The sequence below is a fragment of the Haemorhous mexicanus genome, chromosome 1 (assembly GCF_027477595.1).
Source record: "Haemorhous mexicanus isolate bHaeMex1 chromosome 1, bHaeMex1.pri, whole genome shotgun sequence".
Classification (NCBI taxonomy): Eukaryota; Metazoa; Chordata; class Aves; order Passeriformes; family Fringillidae; genus Haemorhous; species Haemorhous mexicanus.
The window spans coordinates 81,346,765-81,373,232 of record NC_082341.1 but is presented as its reverse complement, the minus strand read 5'-3'; the positions used below and the strand labels follow the sequence as shown (position 1 = coordinate 81,373,232).

Sequence of the window (26,468 nt, the reverse complement as noted above, 5' to 3'; positions counted from 1 at the left end):
GCATTCAGATGGTTCTTGAGTATCTCCAGCAAAGGAGACTCCACAACCTCTGGGCAACCTGTTCCAGGGCTCCATCACCCCCCCAGTAAAGAAGCTTTTCCTCATGTTCAGGAGGAACTTCCTGTGAATCAGTTTCTGCCTCTTGCCCCATTCCTTGGCACCACCGAGCAGAGCCTGGCTCTGCCCTCCTGACACTCTCCCTGACACTGGCAGACATTAATGAAGTCTCTCCTCAGTCTTCTCATTTTGAGACTGAACAAGCCCAGCTCCCTCAATCTCTCCTCTTAAAAGAGTCCCTTAACTGTCTTTGTAGCTCTCTGCCAGACATGCTCCAGGAGCTCTGTGTCTTTCTTGTACTGAGGAACTAATTTGGCTTGCAAAAAAATTATACCAACTTCAAAGCTTTGCCCTAATTTCTTAACTTAAAAATAACATTAACATTAGAAAATAAATAGTATTTGGGTTTTTTTCAGAAGAGATACCTTGAGCTTCTTATTCTGCCCAATAGCAATTTAAAATTATGTTCAGTTAACTATGGAAGAAGCTGTAATCTAGTGTTCCAAAGTGAGGTGTATGAAGATTTTATTTCCTCAGCCCTAAAACCATATCCATACCAATTAACATATTTATGTATTGATAAACCACTTTTCTAACTGGTCATTAAGTAGAAGATGGGTGAAAATATAAGCGTCACGGCACAAATTATTTCATGCCAAACACAGATAGCAGTCCCAATGCTACAGCCAAAGTAGTTAGAGAATAACAGCAAAGGAAAATGTTTAAGTGTTTATATTATCCCTTCTCCAAATACAATATACCTTTAAAGTCTCTCCATTTTGTCACAGGATGAAAAAGGAGAACCTGTCAGGCTGTTAATACCAGCAGCACTCGTTTTAATCCTATGCTATTACCATACAGTAGCAGAAAAATTCCAGGTACTCCTTGAAGACCTTTTGTCCAGCCTACAGAACTTTGTACAATTGACGCATACTATGTCAAGTCTCAGAACTAATATGTAAATTTATATAATAGTATTTTGACCAACTGGTTTTTACACTTCAAAAGACATTAATTGTGTATCTACATATATACATAATCTAAGTGCTCCATGATTTTGCTTCAGAAATTAAAATCCATTCAGAAGTTTAAATTTTAGATGCAGAAGAATTCAGGAGTTTATTCAACAGAGATGCACATTACATGAAGTGATTATATAACACAAATATTTAACAAATTTTCCATGTTTACCATAAATATTGCTTTTCCAGCACTACATGTTTTACAGCTTAAAACTCTAAATGACTTAAAATAATTAGAAGAGAAATTATATTTTACTGGAAGAAAGATAGATTATCGAAAAAAAATATTACTAATACTTGCTATTACTTCTTCCTTTTAAACCATAAGCCGGGAACCAATTGTTAGACAAAAATTAGGCAGTGACTGAAAGTCTCAAGACAGTAATGGAGAGGAGGAACTATTCAATTTTTTAATCAATAATTGAGCATTTTCATTGGGTTAAAGTAAGTTCATTGCCTCTTGCTTATTTTCTCACTTCTTTTAAATAAACTAGTATTTGTCAGTAATAAGAAAAGCACATAGAAGCAAACTGTTAAGACTAAAGAAGTGGGTTTTGTCATCATTTTGAAACAAAGTTGACATTTCAGTTTATATACTATAAAAGCTGGACTAAAACACCTTTTGTCTCAAGAAAGCTGCTAAGGTTGCATTTTTTTAAAGCAAATTCAAATGCCGAGATAGACTCTCATCCCCTTTCCTACACTAATTATAACAAGGTCACTGATGTGCTGCACTTACCTGTGGTTCCTTGATCACTTCCGATGAAGTCTTCAGCATTCCTTGCCAAATCCTCGAGAGGTCTCGAAGGTTGAAGACATAATGAAACTTGGCTGGTGTGGGCAGCATCTTTAGCTTGGTAATCTGCCACAGCCTGCGTGTCAATGGAACCAATTTGGCTACTGCTTTCTTCACATCATCTGAAAATCCCCGCTCACTACAGTAGTGTCCTTCTCCAATTACACCTGTGGAAAGAAAAATTGCCAAATCAAAGACGTCAGCGCAACACCAAGAGCAATGATTATCTGAAGCTTCTGTTTCTTTTCTTTTTCCAATCCCAAAGACCTTTTCAAATTTGTTAAAATGGCTTTCCTGTGTATATTCAAATTTTCCATTCTTAGTATCATTCTGCCACCTGCCCAATGGTCATTTAGCTTTTAATTAACAGCACATTAAAATGTTCTTTTCCTCATAAAATAGTTTCCACTGGCCTTGAATAACTAATCTCCTGCTGAAATCAGTATGATCCCATTCTTTGTGAAAGTCTAGTCTTTAGTCACTTATTCTTAGCAGCAGTGGCAACTGAGCAACTGTCCAGTGCTGTCATTAAAACAATACCTTCATGTCATTCTTATTAAATCTGAGCATACCAAGAGTTTCAGAGATGTCACTGGACCCAAAAAATTTACAGATTGATGACATTGCAGGTGGGAAGTGATTACTGAAGAAAAATGTGTTTGTAAACAAATCAGAGGGGAATTAAGCCTCAATTTTAACAATAATGTGTACAAAGAGAATGATAAGGAAAAATCAACTAATATTTTAAAAAATGAGATGGATACAAAGCTAATTTCCCTTTACCAAAAATTTTGTCAATGGAAGAATTGGAAGGCAGAGTACAGTTGAACACCGAAAATTGTCTCTTCAGCCTCTGTGGAATATCATTGCGACCTCCCCCAGGGTGGATCATAGCAGCCAAAAACTGAATGTCCACAATGTTGGTAAATTCACCAGGTTTTTCCAGGTTATACAATCCTTTCTGTTCCATCAGTTGCCTAACTATCTCATTAGTGACCTGTAAAGTAACCAGATTTTATATAAGACAATCATATGCATACAACTGAATGAAATACAGAACATACTTAAATGTTTGAAATACCTAACAAAGAGTATAACACTATCTTGTCCCCTAACCCTCTGCTTATTTACTTCAGAATAAAACTGCACTGCAAGGAATAAGCACTTTTGGTAAAATCTAAGGATAAAAATTGTGAGAGTAGAAGGGTACCCTTGTTTAGAACTAATCACTCATATGAAAATTCACTCTCACTTGAATGCTGCATGATTTCCATTGCTGTTGGAAATACTTCTGCCTTTCAAAAAAAGTTTTCCAGTTTTTCTAATCAAGCCCAAACTAACGTAACCATACATCTTTTTTCAATCAAACCCAAACTAATGCATCATGTTGCAAATGATACAAAATATTTGTATTAAGTTTCATATGTAACAAACACAAGCATGGTTTTCAAGCTGAAATAAAAGAACTACTTCCATACAAAAACATGCAAGACCCTTTTCTTTAGTCATAAAGGGATACCCTACATTTCTGTTTGAAAAGCTGAAAAAACTCCACAGAGAGTACATCCTATAGCTTTACTCCTATAGAAATTCTAACATTAATTTCCAAAGCAATGTACTTCAGAAGAACTTTGTCAATATACATAAAGATTACTTCCATTTTGTCTGAAGCAGAGAAGACACTTCTTACCTCTCAGGTTTCACAGTATTGTAATTATTGCCCACAATGTCAGTTTTTGGTACCACAATTTGTGTACCAAAGACTTCTTATTTTTAATTATAAACTGAGTGTTGTTAAAAAACATTATTAAAATTATACAGGCATGTTTTAAGGAACACTCAAACTGCTTCTTGCTGTCAGCATATTTATTTTCCATTAATTCCTGACAAATCAATGTAGATGGCTTCTTTTAAAAGACTGTTTAAAATTAAAGTATTACATATCAATTTTACCCTATTCTGCATGACTGAGAAGCCAATTTTACACTGTAGCATAAAAACAAAGAAAACCCTTTTTTTGTTTTTTTTTCTTCTTTCACAAACTGACCTGATCTCCCCATTGATTGATTATGGGCATGTTCACATCATCAATGAAGACAGTCATCTTTTTGCCTGCAGGCGGACCATAAGTTGGGCCCATGCGCTTATCCACATAGCTTTCTATTGTACGCTGTTAAAAAGCAAGTAGGAGCACAGTCACAAAGAGCACTTCATTTCATACATGATTCAATCTCTTAAACACGTCGATGTTCCTGTTATGTAGATTTTTACTAAGTGAGGTTTAGACAAGGCATTTGCTGGAGGTAATTGCACTAGTTCAACTAGAATGTCTGAAATCTCAAGGTATACAGCTTTAGGCTGGTGTCTACAGTAGGAAAACATGCCTAACACTTTAATAAATCTGAATAGGTTTCAAACTTTTCTTTCATTTTATTCATTTATCAGCAAAATTGATGACTGCTAGCAATAAAGATTAAATTGAAGATGCAATTCTGGAACAGCTTTCCAGCAGGTATCAATGTACTTCATAAAAACATACATCAATAAATAAACTCATATATATAAATACATTTGATTAGAAAATTTTGCCTAATGGTGGACTTGCCTCTACTGTTCTTATCTTTCCATTTCTCTGTTCTTCTTAAGTTCCAGTTTTTATTTACTCTATTCTAAGTGAAAGTTCACTTAACCATACATAATTATTCTTCAGTATAAACCTATATATCTGCATTCTTAAACTATGCCTAGGCTCCAATCTTGCACCAGGAGTGGCATCAGGTACACCAAGATTATAAGAAGCTAGAGTAATTTTAAAGCATGGCTCATGTTTTGATCTAGATTGTTAACAGAGAATTGACTTGGTCTAGCACATCTATTTCAGATGTCCTGATGATCAGAATCTCACCTATCACCAATTAAATCTACATTTATTTTATAAAAGCATGTTACTTTTTGTTTATAGCCCAATAAATACAAGAAAAAATCCTAAGGAAATTAAGACCAAAATTACATGTTTGTATATTAGATAAAATGTTAGTAGTTTCTACTATGCTATACAGGCAGATGATAGGTGATTCATTAAGTTTATACACAGCACTTACAGTCCAGACAGTGCTTTGGTCTGGCATACCAGACTGTATTAAAAACAGTCCCCAAATATAGTGCCAGGAGATTAAAGACACCTGAAATAATGCAAATTAGATTGGTAGAAATTTGGACAGGCAGTACAGTTCAGGATTTAAGCATTCTAATTGTATGTAGAGCAGCTGCACTGCATGTGTTACTTTTTTAATGAGTTACTGTAATGACTGAAACTTAAATTGCAGACAGCACACTTTTAATGACAGATTGTTGTGGGTAGCACTTATTTTACCCATGGTGTTTAGTGAAATCTAACAGCTCTTCCCAGTTAGTGAGAACGGATATACTTGACACAAAAACATAATAAGATGAAAACAATAATAGGCATGTTATTGTAGAAGTCCAAGAACAGCTCAATAGCTACTGAAGGAGATGAAAGGAACGATTTTTTCTACAGAAGTCTTAAATCATGTGTTAGAACACTTGGACTATTTGAACAGGTGCTTTTTTATTGTTCCGAATCGCTTTCAGAAGCATCCTCCTGGCAAATAATCAGAATATTCTGTGAATCCAACTATCTTGTATGAGAAGATTAATCACTACTATACCTGAAAAATTAATGGGGTTGTTGCAGATGAAAAATTCAAGCTCTTAGTTATGTGCCTTTCAGGGTTATATTTTGACATAAAACCTTTGATTATAACAGTCTTTGCAGTTCCTTGCTCACCAATTAGCAGGACAGCCTAGACAAAGAAAATATCGAAATAAGATGAAACACAAGAGCTGGGAGTCTTGGCAAAGGCTCAACAGTCCCATTTAGCTTTTAAACAGAAAAGAAACTAGAAAAGTTATGTCAAGCGAACTTTTCACAGGAGACATGTAGAAGTAAAATAGTTAATGTCTCATAGATTTTTGCAGGCCTGACAAGTTAAAAATATTTGCAGTTAATGGTCATGTCATCCAGCACAATCACACTAACAAGGAAAGGAGTCAGTTATTTGAAAAAGGGTTTAATCATCTAGAGACTCAGTATCTGTAGAATTTCAATTGCTTATGTGACACAGTTTTGGTGAAGAATAGCCTAAAGCTACATAAATTCTGTAACTGCCCCATGCTGGCAGAGTTCAATCAGCAGTCAGATATGAGCCTCCTGACCTATGCACTTCTCCCTCTCCCATCAGTACATGAAAATACTGGTTCCATTCTGACTGATCTCAGCTGTAATTACAGTTATTTCCACTATAGAACAAAGGAGTGAAGGGAAGACAAAGTCTGGAAACAGTGACTATTCAAGAGTTCAAGCATATTTGCATGAAAGTAGTTTCTGGAAACACCATCTTATATCTAAAAAAAAAAAATTAAGTTCTTCCTTTTCAATAACATGATATTTCACTGCTACTCCAAGATTTTTGTCATGTGTTCTGTTGGCAGTGCTTTGATATGAACTATAGAAAAAGTACCTTGCCCTGTTTTGCTATGGTTTCAATAAGGAAATCCATTCTCACATTGTCAACATTAGGCACAAGAATTGAGTCATACTCTGGAGTACCACTGCTGGGATATTCATATTCTTCAACGTGTGTATTCCAGTGCATCCAAGTACCTAATGAGAAAGAAATTAAATCAATGTTTTAGAAATACTAGGCATCATCACTTCCTTTATTTTCCATTCAGTTCACAGATCTGTCTATGCTTCTGTCTCACGTATACAGCAATCCCTCTCTGTGTATTCAGACTAAAATTTATAGAATCATTTAATAACAGAATCCCTCAAGTTGTATCTAAGAGGCTTACTCCTCTTTCCTACATAAATTTTGACAACAACAAGGATTATGTTCACTTGACAGTTCATCACCACAAAGTCCATGCAGCTTTTGTATCAATATATCCACATTCTGACTTTTCACTGGAAACAGAAAAAGCTAAACCAACACCACCAGTAAAGTATAGCCATAAAACAAAGCTTTCTAAGGGGCACAAAAAAAGGTAAGCTATATAAGACTTCTGAATTCTCTGAAATAAGCACAATTATAAAATTACTTATAAATTTTACCCCATATCACCCTGCTGAGTTACTAACCATCAGATGCCACATAATAATCAAACATTGTATCTTCACTGCCTTCTGGGATGCAGGGAAGATCAAGCTTTACTGTTGCATGTTTTCGAAGCCAGTATTCCATTTTGCATCTGTCCTCCAGCTCCAGCAATGCTCCTACACTCCACATGAGAGAGAAGATGTATAGCCTTTCCAAGTATTTTGGAGTCAGTTCCCCACCTTGCTCCTGAAGGATTGAGTTAGGTTTTAATTTTCAACAGCCTGAAAACTCTACTTGATAATCATTAGTAACATGAGGTTAGAAGTCTTCAGTCATATATAAATTAAGAGATGTCTTCAACAATCAGACAGAATCAATATAAACTGATAACAAATCACCCAAAAATAAAAAAAGGAAAACTGACAATACATGCTCCATGTGCTTAATGTAAACCAGTGCTTAACATCAAATCCAAATGAGAGATTGTGAAAGAGGTCACATCCCAGCTATTACTTTCTAAAGAAATAGAAAGCATTCCTTACTAACCTGCATCTCCTCTGACATCCCAAGTCATCAAAGAATCCCTCTCCACAAAACTCTCTTACTTAAAATCATCTACAATATGTTAATTACATGTAAAAACATGAACACTACCTACCTTAGGTGGGATAAGGCCCTGCAGCATATTAATGCTCTGCATAATGACAAAGGCTTCCAACGTCTCAGTCTTGCAATGCAGAGACTGAATGCTGAAGCGGTACAAGTCTGGGAACGATGAAGAATACAGCTGACGTAGAATTTCCGCCTCTTGGAAGGAACATTTTTTCAAAAATCCCTGTTATAAAGTATAAATTTAGTTCCTAATGCCAGTCTCAGTGAATTCAAGTACAGTAATTCAAAAGGTTCAGGAAGCATGGATGTTGATTTCTGGGGGGCAGAATGGGAGAAGGAAGGAAGGGGGGGTGAGAGTTAGGTTTCCCAGCCCATTGGGAAGGGTTTAATTAACAAAAGGTGAAATTTTACCCAAGTGTGCATAATTCCTACAAGATGTTAAAGATGAAGAGAAGTGAAAAGTAAAAACTGTGTTCAACAGCACAAAAATCATTATTTTCAAACATTTTTTAATCACAACAGCTGTGAAAGGTATCCAAAAAACTCTGAAGAAACCAAACAATCTGTACTGAACACAGATTTTATTTATTCTACACATTATTTCAAATGGGGATAGAGGACAACCTGAAAGATCTGGCAAATGTACAAAAAAAATGAGGCTATCAGAGGGGAGGTGTGCTGGTGTGTGTAGTGTTCTTATTGTGTATCACGATATCTGTAATGATGGATAAACAAAACGTAAGTAAACTACCCTTTTCTTAAGATCATATAATAGGATTTGTTCTTTGATGCCTTTAATTCAAAGTAGAAACATGATTCTTGGTGTTACCTTGAAGTTTTCTCTCATCTGCTGAGTGGAATACTTCCCACTTACATCCCACAAATTTATTTCCTACATAAAACACAATCACCAGCAGAAACACTTGCAGATTCTTCCCCAAAACTCAAAACAAAATTTGGAACAAATTGAAATCAAATGAATTTGCTTTAAACATAGGATGCTTTTCTCTTGTGGGAGTAGTTAAAGCTGGAACAGGCTTCTCAGTGAGCTCCTGGGCTCTCCATCTCAGAACTCAACAGGACACAGACTTCACCAACCACTTCCAGGCTGACTTGACTAATGTACTCAATATTGTCTCTTGAGGTTCTTTCCAAACTCAACTATATTGTGCTACTATTGTTCTTTCTACTACCTTCATAACATATTGAAATTCTACTTTTACTTCCCAAAGTAAATAAACTTTGAGACTGATTACAAATAAGGATATATATGAAAAACCTTTCTAGAAATGGGTAGGTGGAAAACAAAGTGATAACAGTTAAAAGGCAGAAGGACTTAAAATAGATATCCAAAATTCGCTGATTGTTTCAAAAATATTAGGAGTTAGTAGAAAATCTGATAAGATGCTTTTGCTTTGGAGAAGGTTGATGAGTCATGGATCATACCTCTGATCTCTTGGCAAAAACTGCTTAGGAAGCATATTACATGAGATTAGCAACATGAACAGCACGTGAGAACAGCAAGATGAACTTGAGAACTATTTCACTAAACTTGGAAGTTGCATATGTCATAACAATGCATCCAAGTAGGCAGCTATATTTATTTGTTTGCAAATGGTAAGGATTGAAAATAAAAATATATACAGCAACTTCCTGAATTACCCATATTTGTCTTTGATCATGTTTTAAAGTTCTTCTGAAATATCAACAAATACTACATTTCATTCAGCATCTGATAATTAGCAAGGTTAACATCTACCCTGACCTGATGGAATATGAAGTGTATTGCATTACAAAATAGATTTAAAGGGAGGTATACTGAAAAAACTATCAAGATATTTTATTTATGATGTAAGACCAACCAAAAAAACAAAGAAATGCTATTGGATCAAATTGTAACTAACAATAGGCTGCAATTTTATAACAAATTTTATAATGGGGAAAGAAAGGGAAGTTGGAAAGGTTACTTCACAGTGAAATGAACATAATTTTCTTTATGTAATGCAATTTTTTTTTTTTTAAGTTTCTTTTCTTTAGTCTGTTTCTATCACCAAAATATAACAAAACCATATGGTTATAGATTAAGGAAAAGTCGTTTCATACAACTCTTTAACACAGCTAAATTTGGCCTGCATCTCACTTTAAAGTGAGGAGGTAAATCATGAGTGACAATGCAAAATGAAATTCTTTTCTCTGCAGCTGAATCTTTAGAACAATTTTAACATCCAAGAAGTGGTTGTCTGCAAACTAAGCAGTGCAAGGAGGCAGAGCTGTGAGAACCTAACATCAGTAGGCCCTACATAGTGTTGTAAGCAAAGAAAGGAACAAGTGGAATCTCAGGGGAGCCACTGCCCTAGATGCATAATTTACAGTTACACTTTCCTGAGTATCCATATTAGTTTAAAAAATAAAAAAATAGTTAAACTTGGCAGTAACATGCATAAGGCACTTGTGTTGACTGCATTTATTTGCATTAGTAAAACTGAAGTTTTACCAGCCAATTTTTTAGGAAACTTTTTAAACACTTTTTTCATAACAAGACTAAAAATATTTTAGACTTGGCAAAGGAACTCAAACAAATTCGTGACAATTCCCAAGTGTGGCAGAGACCTGTGACCAAACAGAAAATTCTATGTGATTTAATATCATGTTTTTTCTAAATGGAAAAAAACTTCAGACACTACTAGAAAAATATAGTATCAGCCCTCTGCAGCAACCCTTAGTTCTTCACAAGCAGCAAACCTCCAAGTTTGCAACAAGTCAAAGGACATGAGTGTTTCCAAGACAGGAAGGAATATCTGACAACAATCCCGTTCCTTTTCCTCCTAATGGGTTAAGGCCAAAAGGATTCTGGTGCCTTGCCTAGAGGGTCTTGCTGCTCCTCACCTAATTCCAGAGCATTATACCTTACCTGCCATTTCAGATCTCCAGGTGGAAAAGAAACCTTTTGTCTGTTCCCAGAATTCACAAGTTTACAGCCTTCCTCACCTTGGTAATTTCTGCTCACCAAAACACCTCCCCTGGCTTCGCTTTTCCCAGAGGAGCTCCACTGCCTCCAGTCCCAAAGAGAGGCAGCAGGCACTGCCTGGCACTCAGTGCTTGGACTAGAGCATGCTGTCTCTTTTGAGTTCTGTGTGGGCTGAAACCTCTGATTTGCTAAGGACACTGGCTCTAGGCAGTGCCACAAGCCAATTTTCCTCTGTTGCCAGACAAATCAGGGATTTAGGGTCCTGGTTAGAAGGAATCTGGTTATAAACAGCAAGCTATATAAAACTTACAAGCATGAGAACCTTTAAAGGTTAAAGAAGTAAGAAATCTGAGAATAACATAGTCACTACAAAAGGCTGACATCTGAAATTTAATGTGAGGCCAGCTGTATTTTCATAGGACTAGCTAAGCAACACTAACTAGGTGAGGATTAGTTGCATTTTCTGCTGGTATCCTATTTGATTTGGAAAATGAAATGACTGAATGAGACTGTGAGACATTAATTCTAAGGAATATTTTTTAAAACTTGTTCATGTGATACATACTAGAAAGGAAGACAGTAAAATTTAGTCAGTTAGCTCATAGTAACCTATAAATTTTTGTTATTCGAGTCTGAAAAACAGGGAAACAAATACAAAACAAACTCCTGGATGGTGATCCAATTTCACAAAAAGGAAATAATTCCTATCTTAAAATTAAAGATTAAAGCCCATATAAAATAATTTAATTTGGGATTATAGTGAAATATACCAGATATTACTTGGGTTTCAGAGAAAAGTAATTAAGTAATTATCTGTATGATCACAGCAATCAGTATCTTAGCCATGAAGGAGAAAGTTTTCATTTTTGATATTCAGGAGACCGATCATGTTTATCAAAGCCAAAATAATGTTAACCAAGCATTCTCAGCAAGATGGCCTAGACAAGAAAAAAAATTATTATTTATTTTAATTTATTTTTTAAAGTGTTAATCCTGAGTAGTGTACTTCGCTGATAAATTTTTTAAGGCAATATAGGGCTTAAGGCAAGAAAATGAGAAACCAACTTTTTTAGCTGCTATTGTCTCTATTGTTTTCTTAACAGAAAAGAAAACTGGAATAAAGTGCTGAAAGCTTTGTTCAAATATATTACTATGGAACATTAGGTAGATTCTTGGGAACTCTCATGTTTCATCTTTACCAAGATTTTTGCAACATGAAAAAAAATAGTATGCTCAAGTCTCAAAATTTGTCATTCACTATATTGTTACAAGCATTCTGTCAAGATTAGGATTTACTTTTACTGAGTTTTGGAAGATGCAAAATGACATATAAAAGAAAAAAAAAAGACTTTAAAAATCACTTTGATATATTTCAATATGTTATATGCTGGGTTTTGACTCTAAAACACACCTGAAACATGTTCTGCTTTTCTGAATTATTCATTCCATGCCAGAGAGACAGTAACTACTGCCCGGTTCTTCAGATATTTTGCTTCTAGGAATATTAACAGACAACTAAGTAACAACATCAATTTAAAAATTACATGTTCTGATGCTGCATTGGCGTTATTTCTGGTTCTAAATCTCAACTGCAATAAATTTTAAGAAAAATCAAGATAATTTCTATTTTCTTGAGGATTTCAAGTTCCCTGAATCAACTTTACTCTTTTCTCCTCCTTGGCCTGAAGCTGTACCATGGGCTACCAGGTAGTTAGTGTTTTAAAAACTGAGTTGTCCTTCAATTGTATAAAATACTTTTAATTACAAATTTGTCCCAAAGTAAAATTACCATGTTATTAAAAGTGTAATATGTTAAATATGTTCCATAAAAAAATTATTCATTCTTGTACAAACTACCAGAAACATTGCTATTTTAAGTACTGACCTAGAAGTTTATGCAGTGGAAAGGGGATTTCATAGCAAAAGGCACAAAAATAGGTCCTGCAGTAATAAGAGTGAAGTGTTGAAGAAGTACTCAGTAAATCTTTCAATGCATATACAGACACTTAGCTGTTCTACCTCAAGGATAGGACTCCAGGTGAGAACTGATGAGCTCATGAACACCATGCCATTTCTTGAAACTGTTGCTGGAGAAGCATTATCAATATTATGAGGCTCAAAGACTATTTTGCAATTTGGCGCCATAGGTATCCGATCACCGTTGGCTAGTGTTAGAGTTCTGTTGTCATCCAGGACAGAATTAAGGTTCTCAATCCAAATAGCATCAACTGGACCATCAAGAACTATCCAGATGTGGTCACCTATAATGCAACATAACAGATAAAAGCACCTTTGCAGGAGGTGCTAGTTTCTTTCAAGGACCAGTTTCTTATTTCTGCAAACAAATTTTTAACTAATTCTGAATTCATGCACACAGCTACAATCTCAGCTTTTTAATAAAATTACCATTTCCATCACTCAATTTCACTTGGGTACTTCATTTTGTCACCTATTCATAATAATTATCCATTCTTCAGTATATAAAGTGCCATCAGCATAAGTCACCAGTGTTTAATACTCTGAAAATGTTTTATGGATCCAGTCTTCAAGACAGTAATAAATTAGGTTTATTTCAAGTTACATGAAACAACATAAAGAAGATAACGACTATAGATATATTTAAACACCATTCATTTGTTTTCAATGAGTCTTATAAATGTAGAGAAAATAAATGAAAGGAAGACTTGAAAAATCACTCTTTCAAATAGCATGCACACTATCATAAGTAAAAGAGGTAAATTAGGGGAAGATTCTTGTCATTTGTTCTATTCTTAAACTTGATCCAGCTTCCTTTTAAGTTTTTCCATTGCTTTCCATTTTCTAATAGAAAGGTATTTTAAAGCCTGCTTCTGTTTCCTAGGAGGGTCTGTGTCTGTTTTGCTCGCCTCACTTGGATACAGAGCAACAGATCCTGGCTGGAAAGAGATCCCACCTTGGCTCCTGGCTGCCCACCCCTTAGGGAGCAGACAGCCCCAGCGTGCATTGTTGGAGAGCTCTTTAGCCAGAGATGATCCTTCTGCCTCCAGAGTCAGTGTTTATTATGAAGGCCTAGGTGGCTTGGAGCTTTGCTAGTGTTGAACCAAGAAGATATGAAACAGATGATAAACTTTTTATATGAGGGTTTTTTATAGCTACAGTTCAGGCATCTCAAGCATGAGATGGTCTTGAGTCTGACTCATAAAGAGATATTACAGAACTCTTACAGAGTAAATCTGAGGAAGTCATATGAGTGTGCTAATACATATTTCACCTTGAAGGAAAAGATAAAAGAATCAATAGTTAATGCCATGTTACATTCTCAAGTGTGTTACATTTCTAGATTTGAAACAAGCCTACCAAAATTAAATTGAAAAGTATTTTCTTTTTTAAAAGTATCTGTATTTCTAAAGACTAAGAATTTTTATATTAAATAGTGCAACAAATGTGAGGATTTTCTTTCATTTTTTCTTCTAAGGCATAATGATAAGATCACATACTAATTTTCAGACAAAAAAAAAGGAAGCTACAATCTAGCATCAAACTCTCAAGGACATTCATTTAATTAAATTAACAGTCTAAGAATATATGTCAGCATAATTTTAGGCAGAAATTGGCTGCCTAAATAGAATTATCTAGTGCCATTTGAGATGGACTAGGATATGTGAAGGGTTAGCTGCTATGACACAACTGGTTCCTTTTAACAGGAGATAGAGAACAGGTAGAAATCCTGACAGCATCAAAATTTTTATAGGACACGACTACTGGGGCAACTGACTTTTACCTTCCACTTTCCTTCCATCTGAGGGCCTAATATACAAAAGAAAGAATTCAGTAAATGCAGTGAAGTAGTATTTGTTACACTACACTGTTTGAACACATAGCATTTAGAATAAAGACTGTAAAAGGGACGGAAGTTCTTCCAGCAATTTTCCAGTGCTTCCATGTAAGAAAACAAAAAAAAAAAAATCTGTTACTGTGCTTTATAAAGTTTTCCTGAAGCTTTTACTTTTCTGACCTTTTTTCTTCTTTTATTTTGAATGGAAGCCTTTTTCATTATAACTGTATTAGGTCTGGCTGAGCTGGAGTTCCTTTCCCCATAGCAGCCCTAAACAGTGCTGTGCTCTGCACTGGTGGCTGGAAAGGTGTTGATAACACACCAGTGTTTTGGGTACTGCTGAGCAGCACTGGCACAGCATCAGCTCTGTCTCTCAATATTCCCCACATCAAGGGGCTGGGCTTGAGTAAGATCCTGGGAGGGGACACAACCAGGCCAGCTGACCCAAAATATCCAAAGGGATATTCAATGCCATATGACATCTGCTCAGATATAAAAACTAAGGAAAGGAGGAGGGTAGGGCTTCTATTGTTTACAATGTTTGCTTTCTGGAGCAACCTCTATGTGTGCTGAAGCCCTGCTACCTGGGAAGTGGCTGAACATTGCTTGCTGATGGCAAAGTAAAGAACAAACCTTTTTTTTCTCTTTGCTTGTGCTTATGCAGATTTTTGTTTTTACTTTAGTAAACTGCCTTATCTCAACCTATGAGTTGTTTTCCATTTATTTTCTCTCCCCTATCCAGCTGGGCAAAGGAGTTGTAGTGCAACTTGGTGGGAACCTAGAGTTCAGACAAGGTCAACCCACCACAATACCTTTCTTTGCTCTTAAAGTTTTTCTCCAGAGGGCTGAAAATATTCCATCTGTCCAATCATTAGTTGCCACATCAAGGCGTCCAAACATTTGTGGAGCAGTTATAGCTTTAGGATTCATTCTCATTTCACGATGAGGCTGTCCACAATCTATGAAGGCAGACCACCAGTTAGTTTTTACATTTCTTATCAGCAGTAAGAGAGCTTTGACAAACTCAAACTCATTACACCCAAATATATGGTTTATTAGGCATTCATGATTATCTGAACATGTGGATTTACTTGAAAAACTTCTCTTGCTATACAAAATTCATTAATTGAAGACATCAAAAAAAGTAAAACAAAGTTCTGAAACTTTTGAATATTCAGTTCACATTTCATACCTTCATTGGGAACAGAAAAGCAGCAAGATGAAATTTATTCAAGGTTTAGTTTAATATTTTGAAGGCTTATCAAACAATAGAGCTTTAAAACATTTGGTTTGTATGCACGTTTTTAAAACCCAATGGATAAATACCAGACAGATGATTGATTATTTTGCCCTTCTGTGCACTTGCCTACATCTTAGAACAGGTAAAATATACAATATTGGCATATTCTTGTGAATTCTCTTAGAGAGACAAATTCTAACCAGCCATACCATAACCATATAACCTTTATTTTTTTATCTCATTAGCAACACCTTAAAATCTACAATGCTGGACATCTTTAAAAAATACAATATTAAAATGTAAACAGGAGCCAGTAGCAGGATGTTGAAAGAAAGAACTGAAAAAATTACTTCTTTTAAAATACCTTCATTAAAATCAGATTTCACTAATATCCAAGATAGAAGCCTGACAGATTAGTTTAACATTTCATGAAGTTGTGTGAGAAGATCAGCTTTGAAAAAAGTAGTGAAGCAACTTTATCTTGGTAGTAGTTCACATCTCAGTGCAAGAAAAAAAGATAGGAAAACTGTGCAATGCAACTTTGTTTTTTATGGGTTTTTTTTTCCTAAATGGAACAGTCATTTCCACTGCAAAGTAGAGCTTACAGTGTTTCTTAAGCACAGCACATTACTGCATGCATGAGACTTGCTGAACTATTTTTTGCAGAAATTATTCACTTCTGGAAAATCATATAAGCAACTTGTGAAATGGGGTAACACATGCTTACCTCAAAAGAGATGTTTTTCTCCCCAAGCTGTGACCCTTTCATTTAATAATATCAAGCTGACATTCTTCAACTAATATTTTTGTTTAGAAATACAGACAACAAAAAAAAAAACCCACACACAGTCTTCAAGCCTCCAGCCAGGACACAAGATTAACACCCTTGAAGACTTTTTCACTGTCTAAACCAGGAATTTATGGTTATAAAACCAGTTATTTTACATTGCAAAGACCCTGTCTTATGCATTATGTTCAAAAAGACATAAATATTCTGGTCAGCGAAAGGTTCCAGCATTACCTCAGCAAAACCCAGGAGATGCTTAAATCACTTGTCTGAGCTGCCTGCCTAGACTGTATTCCTCTTTCTTAATCCATCTAGAATAAGAACTTCGGATAAAAGTATGATAATCTGGCAAAAGGACATGAAGCATATGGTTTTGAATGTCAGATATTTTTAAGATACTAGAATAATTAGCATCTCAACATAAAAACTCATTCTTCCAGTAGTATATTCCCACAGTGAAGCAACTGAGGCTTTCTGAGAAGAAACAATGGGGCTTAAAATTTACAGTGCAACAGTTCAGTAACAGTTTACAATATAAGTACTAACATTACCTGTCATGGCTTTCATTAAGGTGTGGATGCATGTAGTTTTCCCTGCACCACTAGGTCCTAGGGTCATCAATCCATGCCTTACTCTCTGGGTTTCAAAAAGCTGGATAACTTTCAGTTTCCAAGGAGGATGACAAACAAGGCCAGATTCCTCCACCTAAGAGACAGTGACAAAAAACCAAATCACTATTATTTTAGAGCACAAAATATATTTTGATGCCTTTAGATAGGGATAGATAAATAGATAGATAGATATAGATATATTATCAACAGATTACTACACTTTTTGTAAAGGCTTTGCATATATTAAAAAAAAACTGTTGGAAAAAGGAGATATATTTGGTATTCAAATACATATTCAGAAAAATAAGGTAAACCAGCCTCTATGTACATTATAATCTATCTATTAGATATTCCTATAATATATCTATAACATATATATACATTATATTCTTAAGTTGGCCCTACGGAAGTATTACAAACACCTAATGGGCAATTAAATAAAGAGATGTAAATTTAAGTAAATCTTTTCTCAAATTAATATTCTAATTGTCCAGACTTTAGATAAATAATAAATCCGGGGTCACATAAGGCAAGCTCATATACATGGATTTTTCAAATAGGGCCTCAGTAACCATGACTCAAAAACAGGACACTATCATCCCAATTCAGTGACCTGAAGAATAAACTTAATAATATTGTGCCAGTGGTAAAGATTTATGGAAAAGTTTAAATAGTAAAATATAATATTGCCAGCTGGATAGACTCCACAACAAGAATTTTCTTAGATTTCACTTCATGAAAATCATACCAGAGTGCCACAAATCATAGGAAACATACCTGTTTGTCAATGGCTGCTTCAAGCTCAGGATAGCCTGCTTTATCAAGCTGGATATCCGGAAACAGATCTTCAATTAAACTCAGAAATAAGGGTTCGTCTTCATCAATCTAGTGAAAATCAGAGAAAACAAAAATCCACACAGACTAAATCCAGTTCTATTTAAAACCAGTTCTATTTATTTTATCGACTTTAAAAAGAACAATCCCTAAGTCCTGAAGACCTAAAGAAATGCTAGAGAACCTAAGAAACCATCTATATAATCCTCTAGGTGCTAAACATTAGAAGGACACAGCAGAAAGAGATCATGTGATGCTTCTATTTGTCAGAATGACTCACTAACATGAAGACTGAATTTCTTATAGCAGATTTCAGCAATACCATTTAGAAAATTGTCTATTTTATTTGGTGTAAAAAAAAAATATGTATCACAGAAACAGAAGAGGGTTGTTAGCTATTTAGACAGGTGAAATGGTACTCATTACAATGAATACCAGATTCTTTCAAAAGAGTGACTAAAGCACAAAGCTTCTAAAGAAGTTACTTCATAGACATCTCCTTTGCTACTTACTTCTAACAGTAACAGGGACAATATGTAAAAAAATTCTGAACAATTCAAGGTTAAACCCAGGTAGAAAATCAAGCAACAGAAAGCTCACTCCCTCCTCAGTCCCACACAAGGTACTACGAGAAATTTATCTCCCTTCCAGCTAAAATGTTCCACTCCGAGAATGAAACATTTCCAAGCTAGCTTCAGTGTAAAGGTCACACACAATCTTCTAGAGATCACATAGCTCCAAAGAGCAGTTTAAATTATTTATCAGGTTCTCAGAACCTACCAGTTTAGACAGGTTCATATCTCTCAGAACACGCATGACGATGGTAGATTCAGTATCTTTGGGATTTGCTCTTTTTGCTGCTCCCAGCGTACGCAGCACCGACAATATATTCCGCAAGCCAAAATCATAATGCACCTAGAAGATAGGTGAAGTTTGGGAAGATTTTCCCCAAGTTAGTAGGGATGAAACAGTTCTTATTTACTATTTAAGACATGGATGAATATGTAGGAGAAGCAGTACATGCGTTTCAAATACCTCCAAACACTCATCAACTATTCTTTTGCTGTATGACTATGGGCAAATTCACTTTCCAAATCTGCTACCATCTATTAAAATCTAAGATATGATAGAAAAAAACGTTTAATCATAAGTCATTGAATCAAGACAGGGTTCCCAAGGACTATTGAGAAATACTTTATCAGTATTATTTTGAATTCTCTGTGGCCTTTGGAAACTGAGAAATATCTGTAAAGCACAGGCAGCACAAACCAAATACATCTCACCCACTCTGTAAGATCAACAAAGGCTATAATAAAGCTTTTGTTTGTCTCAGCTGTCACCATTCACTAAAGCTAAAACTTAATAATAAGCAGTGCTCTGCATGAAAGCCCCATCCTTGGCCGACAACCTGCAGCAGGAGTTAATCCAGGACAGCAGAGGGCTGCATTACTAAACTGCAACTGTCTCTTAGCTAACCTCGTGAACATGAACCTTTCCTTATTCTTCACACAAGTCTTTTGTGACTTCACAGATAGTTTTTCCCTAAAATAATCAGGTTGCATCATATGAATATCATCACCTGCTTTGACAGCTGCTCTTCACACAGCTTGTACAGTGTAAAGAATTTCCTTGCCAACACAACATTATCAATGAAACCACAACTAGCCAATTTAACACGAATTATGATCTGACGATCAGGAACCATCATAGCCACTGAACGGAAATTGATCTTCAAGTTTTCAGGAAGTTCTTGCCGTCCAGCATATCCTGGATTCTGGAGAGGAAAAACAGGTGTTGAAGTTGAGTGTACCTGGCAGAAACAGAAAAATCAGCAAAGGAATATGCCATCTTGGTAGGTAAAAATAATTCACTGGCTTTAACTCACTTGTCAGAATTAATTGCCATGCAAACTTACCACCATATCTCTACAGAATTTTTGCCTCTTTTATAACCATGAGATATGAAAAATGTTCCACCTAAGCATTTCAAATCTGAGTTTGTCTAATAGGTCCTTGTAGCAAAAAGCATACTTTGGGAGCCAGAATTTGGTATGTAGAAGCAAACTGAAATTGAGATAACTTGTATTTATGGTGCTGCCTGCATTTTTCAGTGGCATGTGATTGATGTTATCAAACAAGACCCTGTAAACTGTGTTTGTAGCAATGCTCCATGTTCTGGAATTATCAGTGAGTTATTTCTAAGAACTGAATGACATAAGAGTTAGCAACTAGCAAGTTAGACTCGATTATTGTACAATCATCACTGGTATATTAGAACCTTACTGAATACTTACCATAGTAAGAAAGATGCCAAATTCTGGGTTCATTTCTACATTGTCCCCATCAGTAAAAATAAACCTTTTTTTACGGTTCTTCTTACATGTCAACACAATTGCTATTTGCTGTGCAGCTACTGATAGCACTGGTAAATCAATACGATTGAATTCATCAAAGCAACCCCAGGAGCCAGACTGAGCCAGACCTTCAAAGAGAAAAGCAACTAAGCACATAACCATTATGTTTTTAAACCTTTTTTGGTGCAATTCATAAGCCAAAAATTATGTTAATCTATCTCGGGGTGGGGGGGAAGTATTTATTTTTGAGGGTTGGGAAAGGAAGAAAGAGAAGAATTTTAATTCCTTTTTCAAGTAAGAAAATAAAAATTCACAAAGTCCTTAAGATTTTCTAGCATACAATGTTCTTGGATTTTTTCTCTTTTTCTGATATCTTCAATGTTTTCCGGTCCTTCTTTACCCCCAAAGAAAAATTCCTCCAGGAATTCTATGAAAATGTGACAGGTTGTCAACAGCTTATTGCACATATTAAAATGAACAATACAGTTGCATAAAGAAAGTGGAGGTCAGTCTATTCCAAAACTGTATTTTTCCTTGGATTTTTTGGGAAAAAAAAAACAAAATCATAGATACAGTCGCTTGCAGCAATAGTCAAGAATCACGCAATAGCCAAGAACCTCCATTTGATCTTTAATTTCATATCTGCCATGACTGACAGGTATAAATTTCAGATGCCTAAAACATGTCATCTGCATCTAACTTCAGTGAGCTCTGCCAATTGTTTTCAACATATCTAGAACTACCCATGCATTTCCTTTTACTGATAGAAACTTGAATATTTGACTGAGACAAAATGCTGAACTCAAAATTCAGCACATCCCACCAATTCAACAATAAATTTCATAGCATTTTCTCTTCATGGAAGCAGTTCTCCTTCTGACTTTAGGTCATTTTAAGTGACTTTATCTATCCTTTCATAAACTGTTCATAAAATGTTTTCAGACATTTCTATTTCCTGAAGACAGTGTTGCAACTTTATTTTATAGGTATAAAAAGATATTAATTACTTGCATTTATGCATTTATTAAAAGGCTGAAACCATCTGCCAATTATGTGTCAACCTTGTTTCATGGAGATGTCCTCTTATCCTTTGAAACTTTTACATAGTCCCTAAAATATCTTAGAATATAAAGGATTGACTTATAAAGGACTCATGAGGATCAACAAGCAGAACTGCTGACTCCACAGAGGTGTATCTAAAAGTTAAACCATATATATAAGATAGTTGCCTAAGCACTATTTGGACACTAAGAGGCTTGAGACCCCAGGAGAGTTTCTTTCAGTGCTTGACCACACTCTCAGTGAATACCTAGCTTGAATTTCACCCCATGCAGCTTCAAGCCATTCCCCCATATCCTATTATCAGACACCAGAGAGATCAGCACCTCCACCTCCGCTCCCCTTCATGAGGAAGTCATAAACAGCAATAAGGGTATGCCTCAGTCTCTCAAAGCAAAACAAACATAGTATATTCAGCTGTTCCTCTTAAGTCATGTCCTCTAGCTCTTTCACCATCTTTTTTGCTGTCATTTGGATACATTCCAATATTTTTATATGTTGTTGTATTGTTGACTCCAGAACTGCAGAGTACTTGAGATGAGGCCACTCCAAAGCTGAGTACAGTGGAACAATCTCTTTCGCTGCCCAGTTAGTTATACTGCACTTCGTGCATCCCAGAAAACAACTGACTGTTTGGCCAACAGCTTACCTTTGGTCCACATCTTACCTTTGAAGATCCTCCCAAGTCCTCGGAAATCCATCTGGTCTGAACAGTTGAAGACCACTACATATTTTCCAAGGCACCGTCCCATATCCTTCACGGTTTCAGTTTTTCCAGTTCCTGCAGGTCCCACAGGTGCTCCACCCATGTTCATGCCCAAAGCTTGAGCCAAAGTGATGTAACATCTAAAAGGCAATAATCAATCAGACTGCAGCAGCAGAATTTCTGCATAGTGCTAGAGGAACTTACACAAGGTCTGATTTAAGGAGAAAAGGGAAGTGCAGAAATTATATTCCACTAATTACAATTTAGATCAGTAAGGACAAAACCCCTTCACTCGGTCTCTGATGCAGGGAATATTAAGGTTCATTTCATCGCACATAAAGTGAAAGAACAGATAATCCTCAATTATCAGCAACCTGAAAGATCACAAGAAGGGAAGAAAGCAGATACAGAGATGCTGCCTAATCTTAGTTTGAATAGCTTGGATACTGAGTTATTTTATCTGGAGTAGCTTTGAAACACATTATACTGTGGAGTACAATAATGAAAGACATCTAGCCTTTCCTTTTTGTCCATCTTTGAAATTTGATCACGCAGTGCATCCCATTTTCATAAATGAAACATCTATGCATAATGCAGAAAAACATTATTATTATATAACAAGACTAGTTCTAGATTTTTTTGTATGGAATAGTTAAAAAAAACCAAACAAAACAATGCCTTTATTTTGCCAATGATAGGTTATAAAGCATTCTTTATGCTATTTGAGTTAGGCAGGTAGATCTCTCTGTTAATAGGATTGGAATTCTTTCAACATCCTTTTTGATCAAAGATCTCCAAACTACTGCAGCTGAATAAAAATTGCTTTTTCTGTCTGTTCTTTTTTAGCTCTTTTCATTAGCCTGTCTGTAAACACCTACCTTTGTCCTGTATATCTACATATTTTATCTGTTGCATATATCAAATCCTAAGGTATGTTGGCTTCGTGTACATAAGAATGAAGGTCACTTACACTATGTATGTTGTGACCAGTGCAAGTATGTGGGAGAAAATAAGTTGGAAATTATTCATATAATAGAGTACAGAAACAAAAATATTTCAGCATGCCATATGAAAGTACTGACTTTGACAAGACTGTGAAGGATAAACTCTGCAGAGATCAATGTGCATCCAACAGGAATGACAAAATTGCTCTTGTAAAAGCCGAGGTTTGGCAGCAAAGAATAAAGAAATAAAATTAGTCTTTTTCACCTGTCTGTAAGAGGTGTTATGACAAGCCTGTCAGTACAGCCCAAGAATTCATTCTGGTATGTGAAGCTCACATCAGTGATCTTAATCACCATTTTATCAGAGTCTTCATTAAAATAAAATCTACATTGTTTCAGCCACTCAAAGTCCGTAGGGCTCTTGATATGCATGCAGCACTAAGAAGAGAGGGAAGACAAGGCTGTGGCATCCATGGTTAACATTTACTTTCACATTTATATTATGCCATCTAAGTAGTAGATTCAAAGGCAGCATTGCAAACATAGCTAAATATAGTGGATAGTGGAGAATCTATCTGGATTTTTTACCACAAAAATTGTAATGTATTATTCTTCAATCTCAGGCAGAGGAACTTCAGACAAGTGTGTCAAAAGTCTAAATACAAATTAACAGTTCGTAAGCTTCAAACAAGAGTCATTTGAGTTTAACCTTAAAATTGCCATTCCTTTTAGTTCTCTCTACCACTTCACTTTTACATGAGTCAGAAGTACATAATGTGATATTTGATTTTATAAACTGCTATGAGAATTGTATGAAAGCACATGCATATTGGGAAAAAAGATATTTCATGGCAGTGTCATGGTGCTGATACTATCTAAGGAATTCAATGGAACTGAGAATAAGTCACAGTTGCTCTATTGAATATTAAAACAGGATTTTAAAAAAATCATTTAGTTTGTATCTAAAAATTACACTTTACATAAAATTATTGTACTAGAAACAAATGATTCTACAATTAAAAGATAAATGCCTGACTATTAATAATGGGCCAAAACTCAATAATTCTTTTCTTGGACAGCTTAATTTCAGAATCAGGTCCAGGACTTCCCATAGGTAAAAGGGTATGCTAGTTTAAATTTTGATCAAACTAAATGCTTTCATTTTCATTATTTTAGCATCTGTGTCAGCATCTGTGTCAGCATGAGAAGGTGTAAAGTGAATTAAAAAATCCCTAAGTAATAATTAGGTATGCTATTGAAACTAGAACAGAGAGAATACCAGCTTCAACCTTTTTTCTGTACTATAACTCGATATTCATTTTATTTACTTGTAGAAATTCATTATGCAGTCCAGAAAAATGAAAATTACTTGCAACAAAACGTATGAGGAAAAAGAAGTCCCAAATAGATCATGCTACAGAGGCACTATTAACTTTAGTGGACCAACATGAAACATGACAAAATTCTGCTACTGCTTGGGGAGAGGAAAACCCACTGAATTACTTAAAAGGAAATAAAGACTTGGTTGAAACAGCATCAGCACTTTTATAATATTCCACGACACATAATCATTAGAGTCATGAAATTAAATGTTTATCTTATGAGGCGGGAGCTCATAGATATCATAATATTTTCTTATCACTTCACATTGTATTATGTGGAAAACCCCTCATAATTAATTGTTAATTTTTTAATACTTACAAGACCATCAAAAATGTCCCTCTGATGCACATGAATAGTGATTAATGTCTCATATTTAACTCGCTCAAATGGACTAAGGTCTTTTGCTGTCATATCTATCAACATGTTCAGAAGATCCAGGAAAAACTGGTTTGTCTTACGCATAACTTTTTTATCCTGCTTGGCAAGAGTCAAAGCTTCTTCTGAGTCTCTTGTCCAAATCATTTGGATCCCCAATAACCCGACCTTAGGAAACATAGAAGTGTATGCTTCATAATCTTTTCTCTTTCACCTAAAATGTACGTTCACAGACACAGATAAACTAAAGAATTTTTTCTCCTACTATATGTATAAAATTACTTTCCATGCATTCATACAGAGGTCATGTTTTGTGTGTCCAGCTACATTCATAAATGCAGTCTCGTAGATACTGCCTACAGTGCATTGCTTATACAACTGCTCAGTATAATTTACAGTATATATAAAAATACTATATGTAACAAATATACTTTATATAAATAATAACTAGCCAGTGAATAATTACTGCTTCAATTTGAAATATTTTTATAGTAATTCACAAAGTCTGTATTACGTTTCCAACATTCCTGGTCACAAGTGAAGCTTCTGCTAAAAAATAATTTTCCCTCAACACCACCGTCAGTTTCAAATCTTTAGCAATACAGAGCATTATCCTGAATATATGAACAATTTTACTACTTTTCCTCCAGTAGTCAAGTATTAAGCTTGTAAAGACATAGTGTTAACTTCATTATGTTAACTTATTGCATTCAGCTTCCTTTTTATACAGGAGCTTAAGGGTAAGTTATCTTCTTTTGGGTTCAGCTATGTGAAGCCGAAACTTAAAAGACTGAGATGATTCAAATAAAATTAAATGCTAGTTTTGTATTTAACACTGGCAGCAACTTTGAATGCAAAGACAAGAAAAACACCCGATACATATCTGTGAATAATTCTTCATTCATTTAACAATGATATTACCTGGGCTGGATAAGTAGAAAGAAATTCAGTAATCTCAAAACTCGTTTCCTGGATGTCCATAGCAGCCTGGCGAATAACTTGATGCAATGATAGCTGGGATTCCTTCAACAGAGAGCTGAGCCAAACTTCCACATTACCTTCAGCCATTACAGGTCTAGTCAGCTCTATAGTCTCACCCTCTCGTGAACTAATTGACAATATACGATCATATATCTAAGTAAAGGAAAAAATATCTTATATTTATAGATACATTATTCATCTTTACAATAAAGATTTCCCCGATTATTGGTGGGTTAACAGCCTAACAAAATTTACAGCCTTAGAATCAAAAATAATGAAAACAGAAAAGTTAAGGAACATGGACAATCAACAGAATCTCAAAAGCACGGGGAGGTAATTCGTTTCTAAGAAAATGCATACATAAGGAGAAATGGTCTGTTCTTGTAAAAGGTATGAGAAAAGTGTTCCCAAAACACTGTGTGTGAAGGTACAGTAAGGGCAGGTCAGAAACAGGAGAGACAGTATATACGCTGTTTCTTACAATCAAAACATGAATGGAAAAATACAAATACAGCCAATGTAAAGATACAAATAAGTTTGTAAAGCCTCAAAAGCTTATTTGAGAGGAAGGCACAGAATAAAGTTTCAGTACTTTTGAATGGGTGGATTTTTCTAAAATTTAAGCAGTGGTGCAAATTTTTGTTTTGCTATTCTACATGAAGTTTTACCACATCATAAATGAGGATATGAAACAAATCTTAAATGAAGTAAGCCTACTCAGCATCAAATAGTTGGTGAATAAAGTAAAAGCGTAGAATGCCTTATGCAACCAAGTAGCTCTCTAATTTAGCTAGTATGACACATTG

The 26,468-nt window shown here is 35.3% G+C and overlaps 1 protein-coding gene across 2 annotated transcripts in view; it reads right to left on the bottom strand.

The window, feature by feature from the left end:
• DNAH5 (dynein axonemal heavy chain 5) overlaps nucleotides 1–26,468 on the bottom strand; it is a 113,736-nt gene that overhangs the window by 42,650 nt on the left and 44,618 nt on the right. For both annotated transcript variants that reach the window (XM_059852160.1, XM_059852247.1), the window contains exons 33-50: nucleotides 25,603–25,815; nucleotides 24,625–24,849; nucleotides 23,189–23,361; nucleotides 21,941–22,119; nucleotides 20,155–20,342; nucleotides 19,441–19,635; nucleotides 18,642–18,776; nucleotides 17,805–17,912; nucleotides 16,968–17,121; nucleotides 15,202–15,348; nucleotides 12,595–12,836; nucleotides 7,654–7,830; nucleotides 7,037–7,241; nucleotides 6,417–6,559; nucleotides 5,565–5,699; nucleotides 3,923–4,045; nucleotides 2,659–2,872; nucleotides 1,819–2,042 (exon numbers count right to left, since the gene is read on the bottom strand). In XM_059852160.1, coding sequence (XP_059708143.1) covers nucleotides 1,819–2,042; nucleotides 2,659–2,872; nucleotides 3,923–4,045; nucleotides 5,565–5,699; nucleotides 6,417–6,559; nucleotides 7,037–7,241; nucleotides 7,654–7,830; nucleotides 12,595–12,836; nucleotides 15,202–15,348; nucleotides 16,968–17,121; nucleotides 17,805–17,912; nucleotides 18,642–18,776; nucleotides 19,441–19,635; nucleotides 20,155–20,342; nucleotides 21,941–22,119; nucleotides 23,189–23,361; nucleotides 24,625–24,849; nucleotides 25,603–25,815 — 3,180 coding nt within the window. The remainder of the gene's footprint in view (nucleotides 1–1,818; nucleotides 2,043–2,658; nucleotides 2,873–3,922; nucleotides 4,046–5,564; nucleotides 5,700–6,416; nucleotides 6,560–7,036; nucleotides 7,242–7,653; nucleotides 7,831–12,594; nucleotides 12,837–15,201; nucleotides 15,349–16,967; nucleotides 17,122–17,804; nucleotides 17,913–18,641; nucleotides 18,777–19,440; nucleotides 19,636–20,154; nucleotides 20,343–21,940; nucleotides 22,120–23,188; nucleotides 23,362–24,624; nucleotides 24,850–25,602; nucleotides 25,816–26,468) is intronic.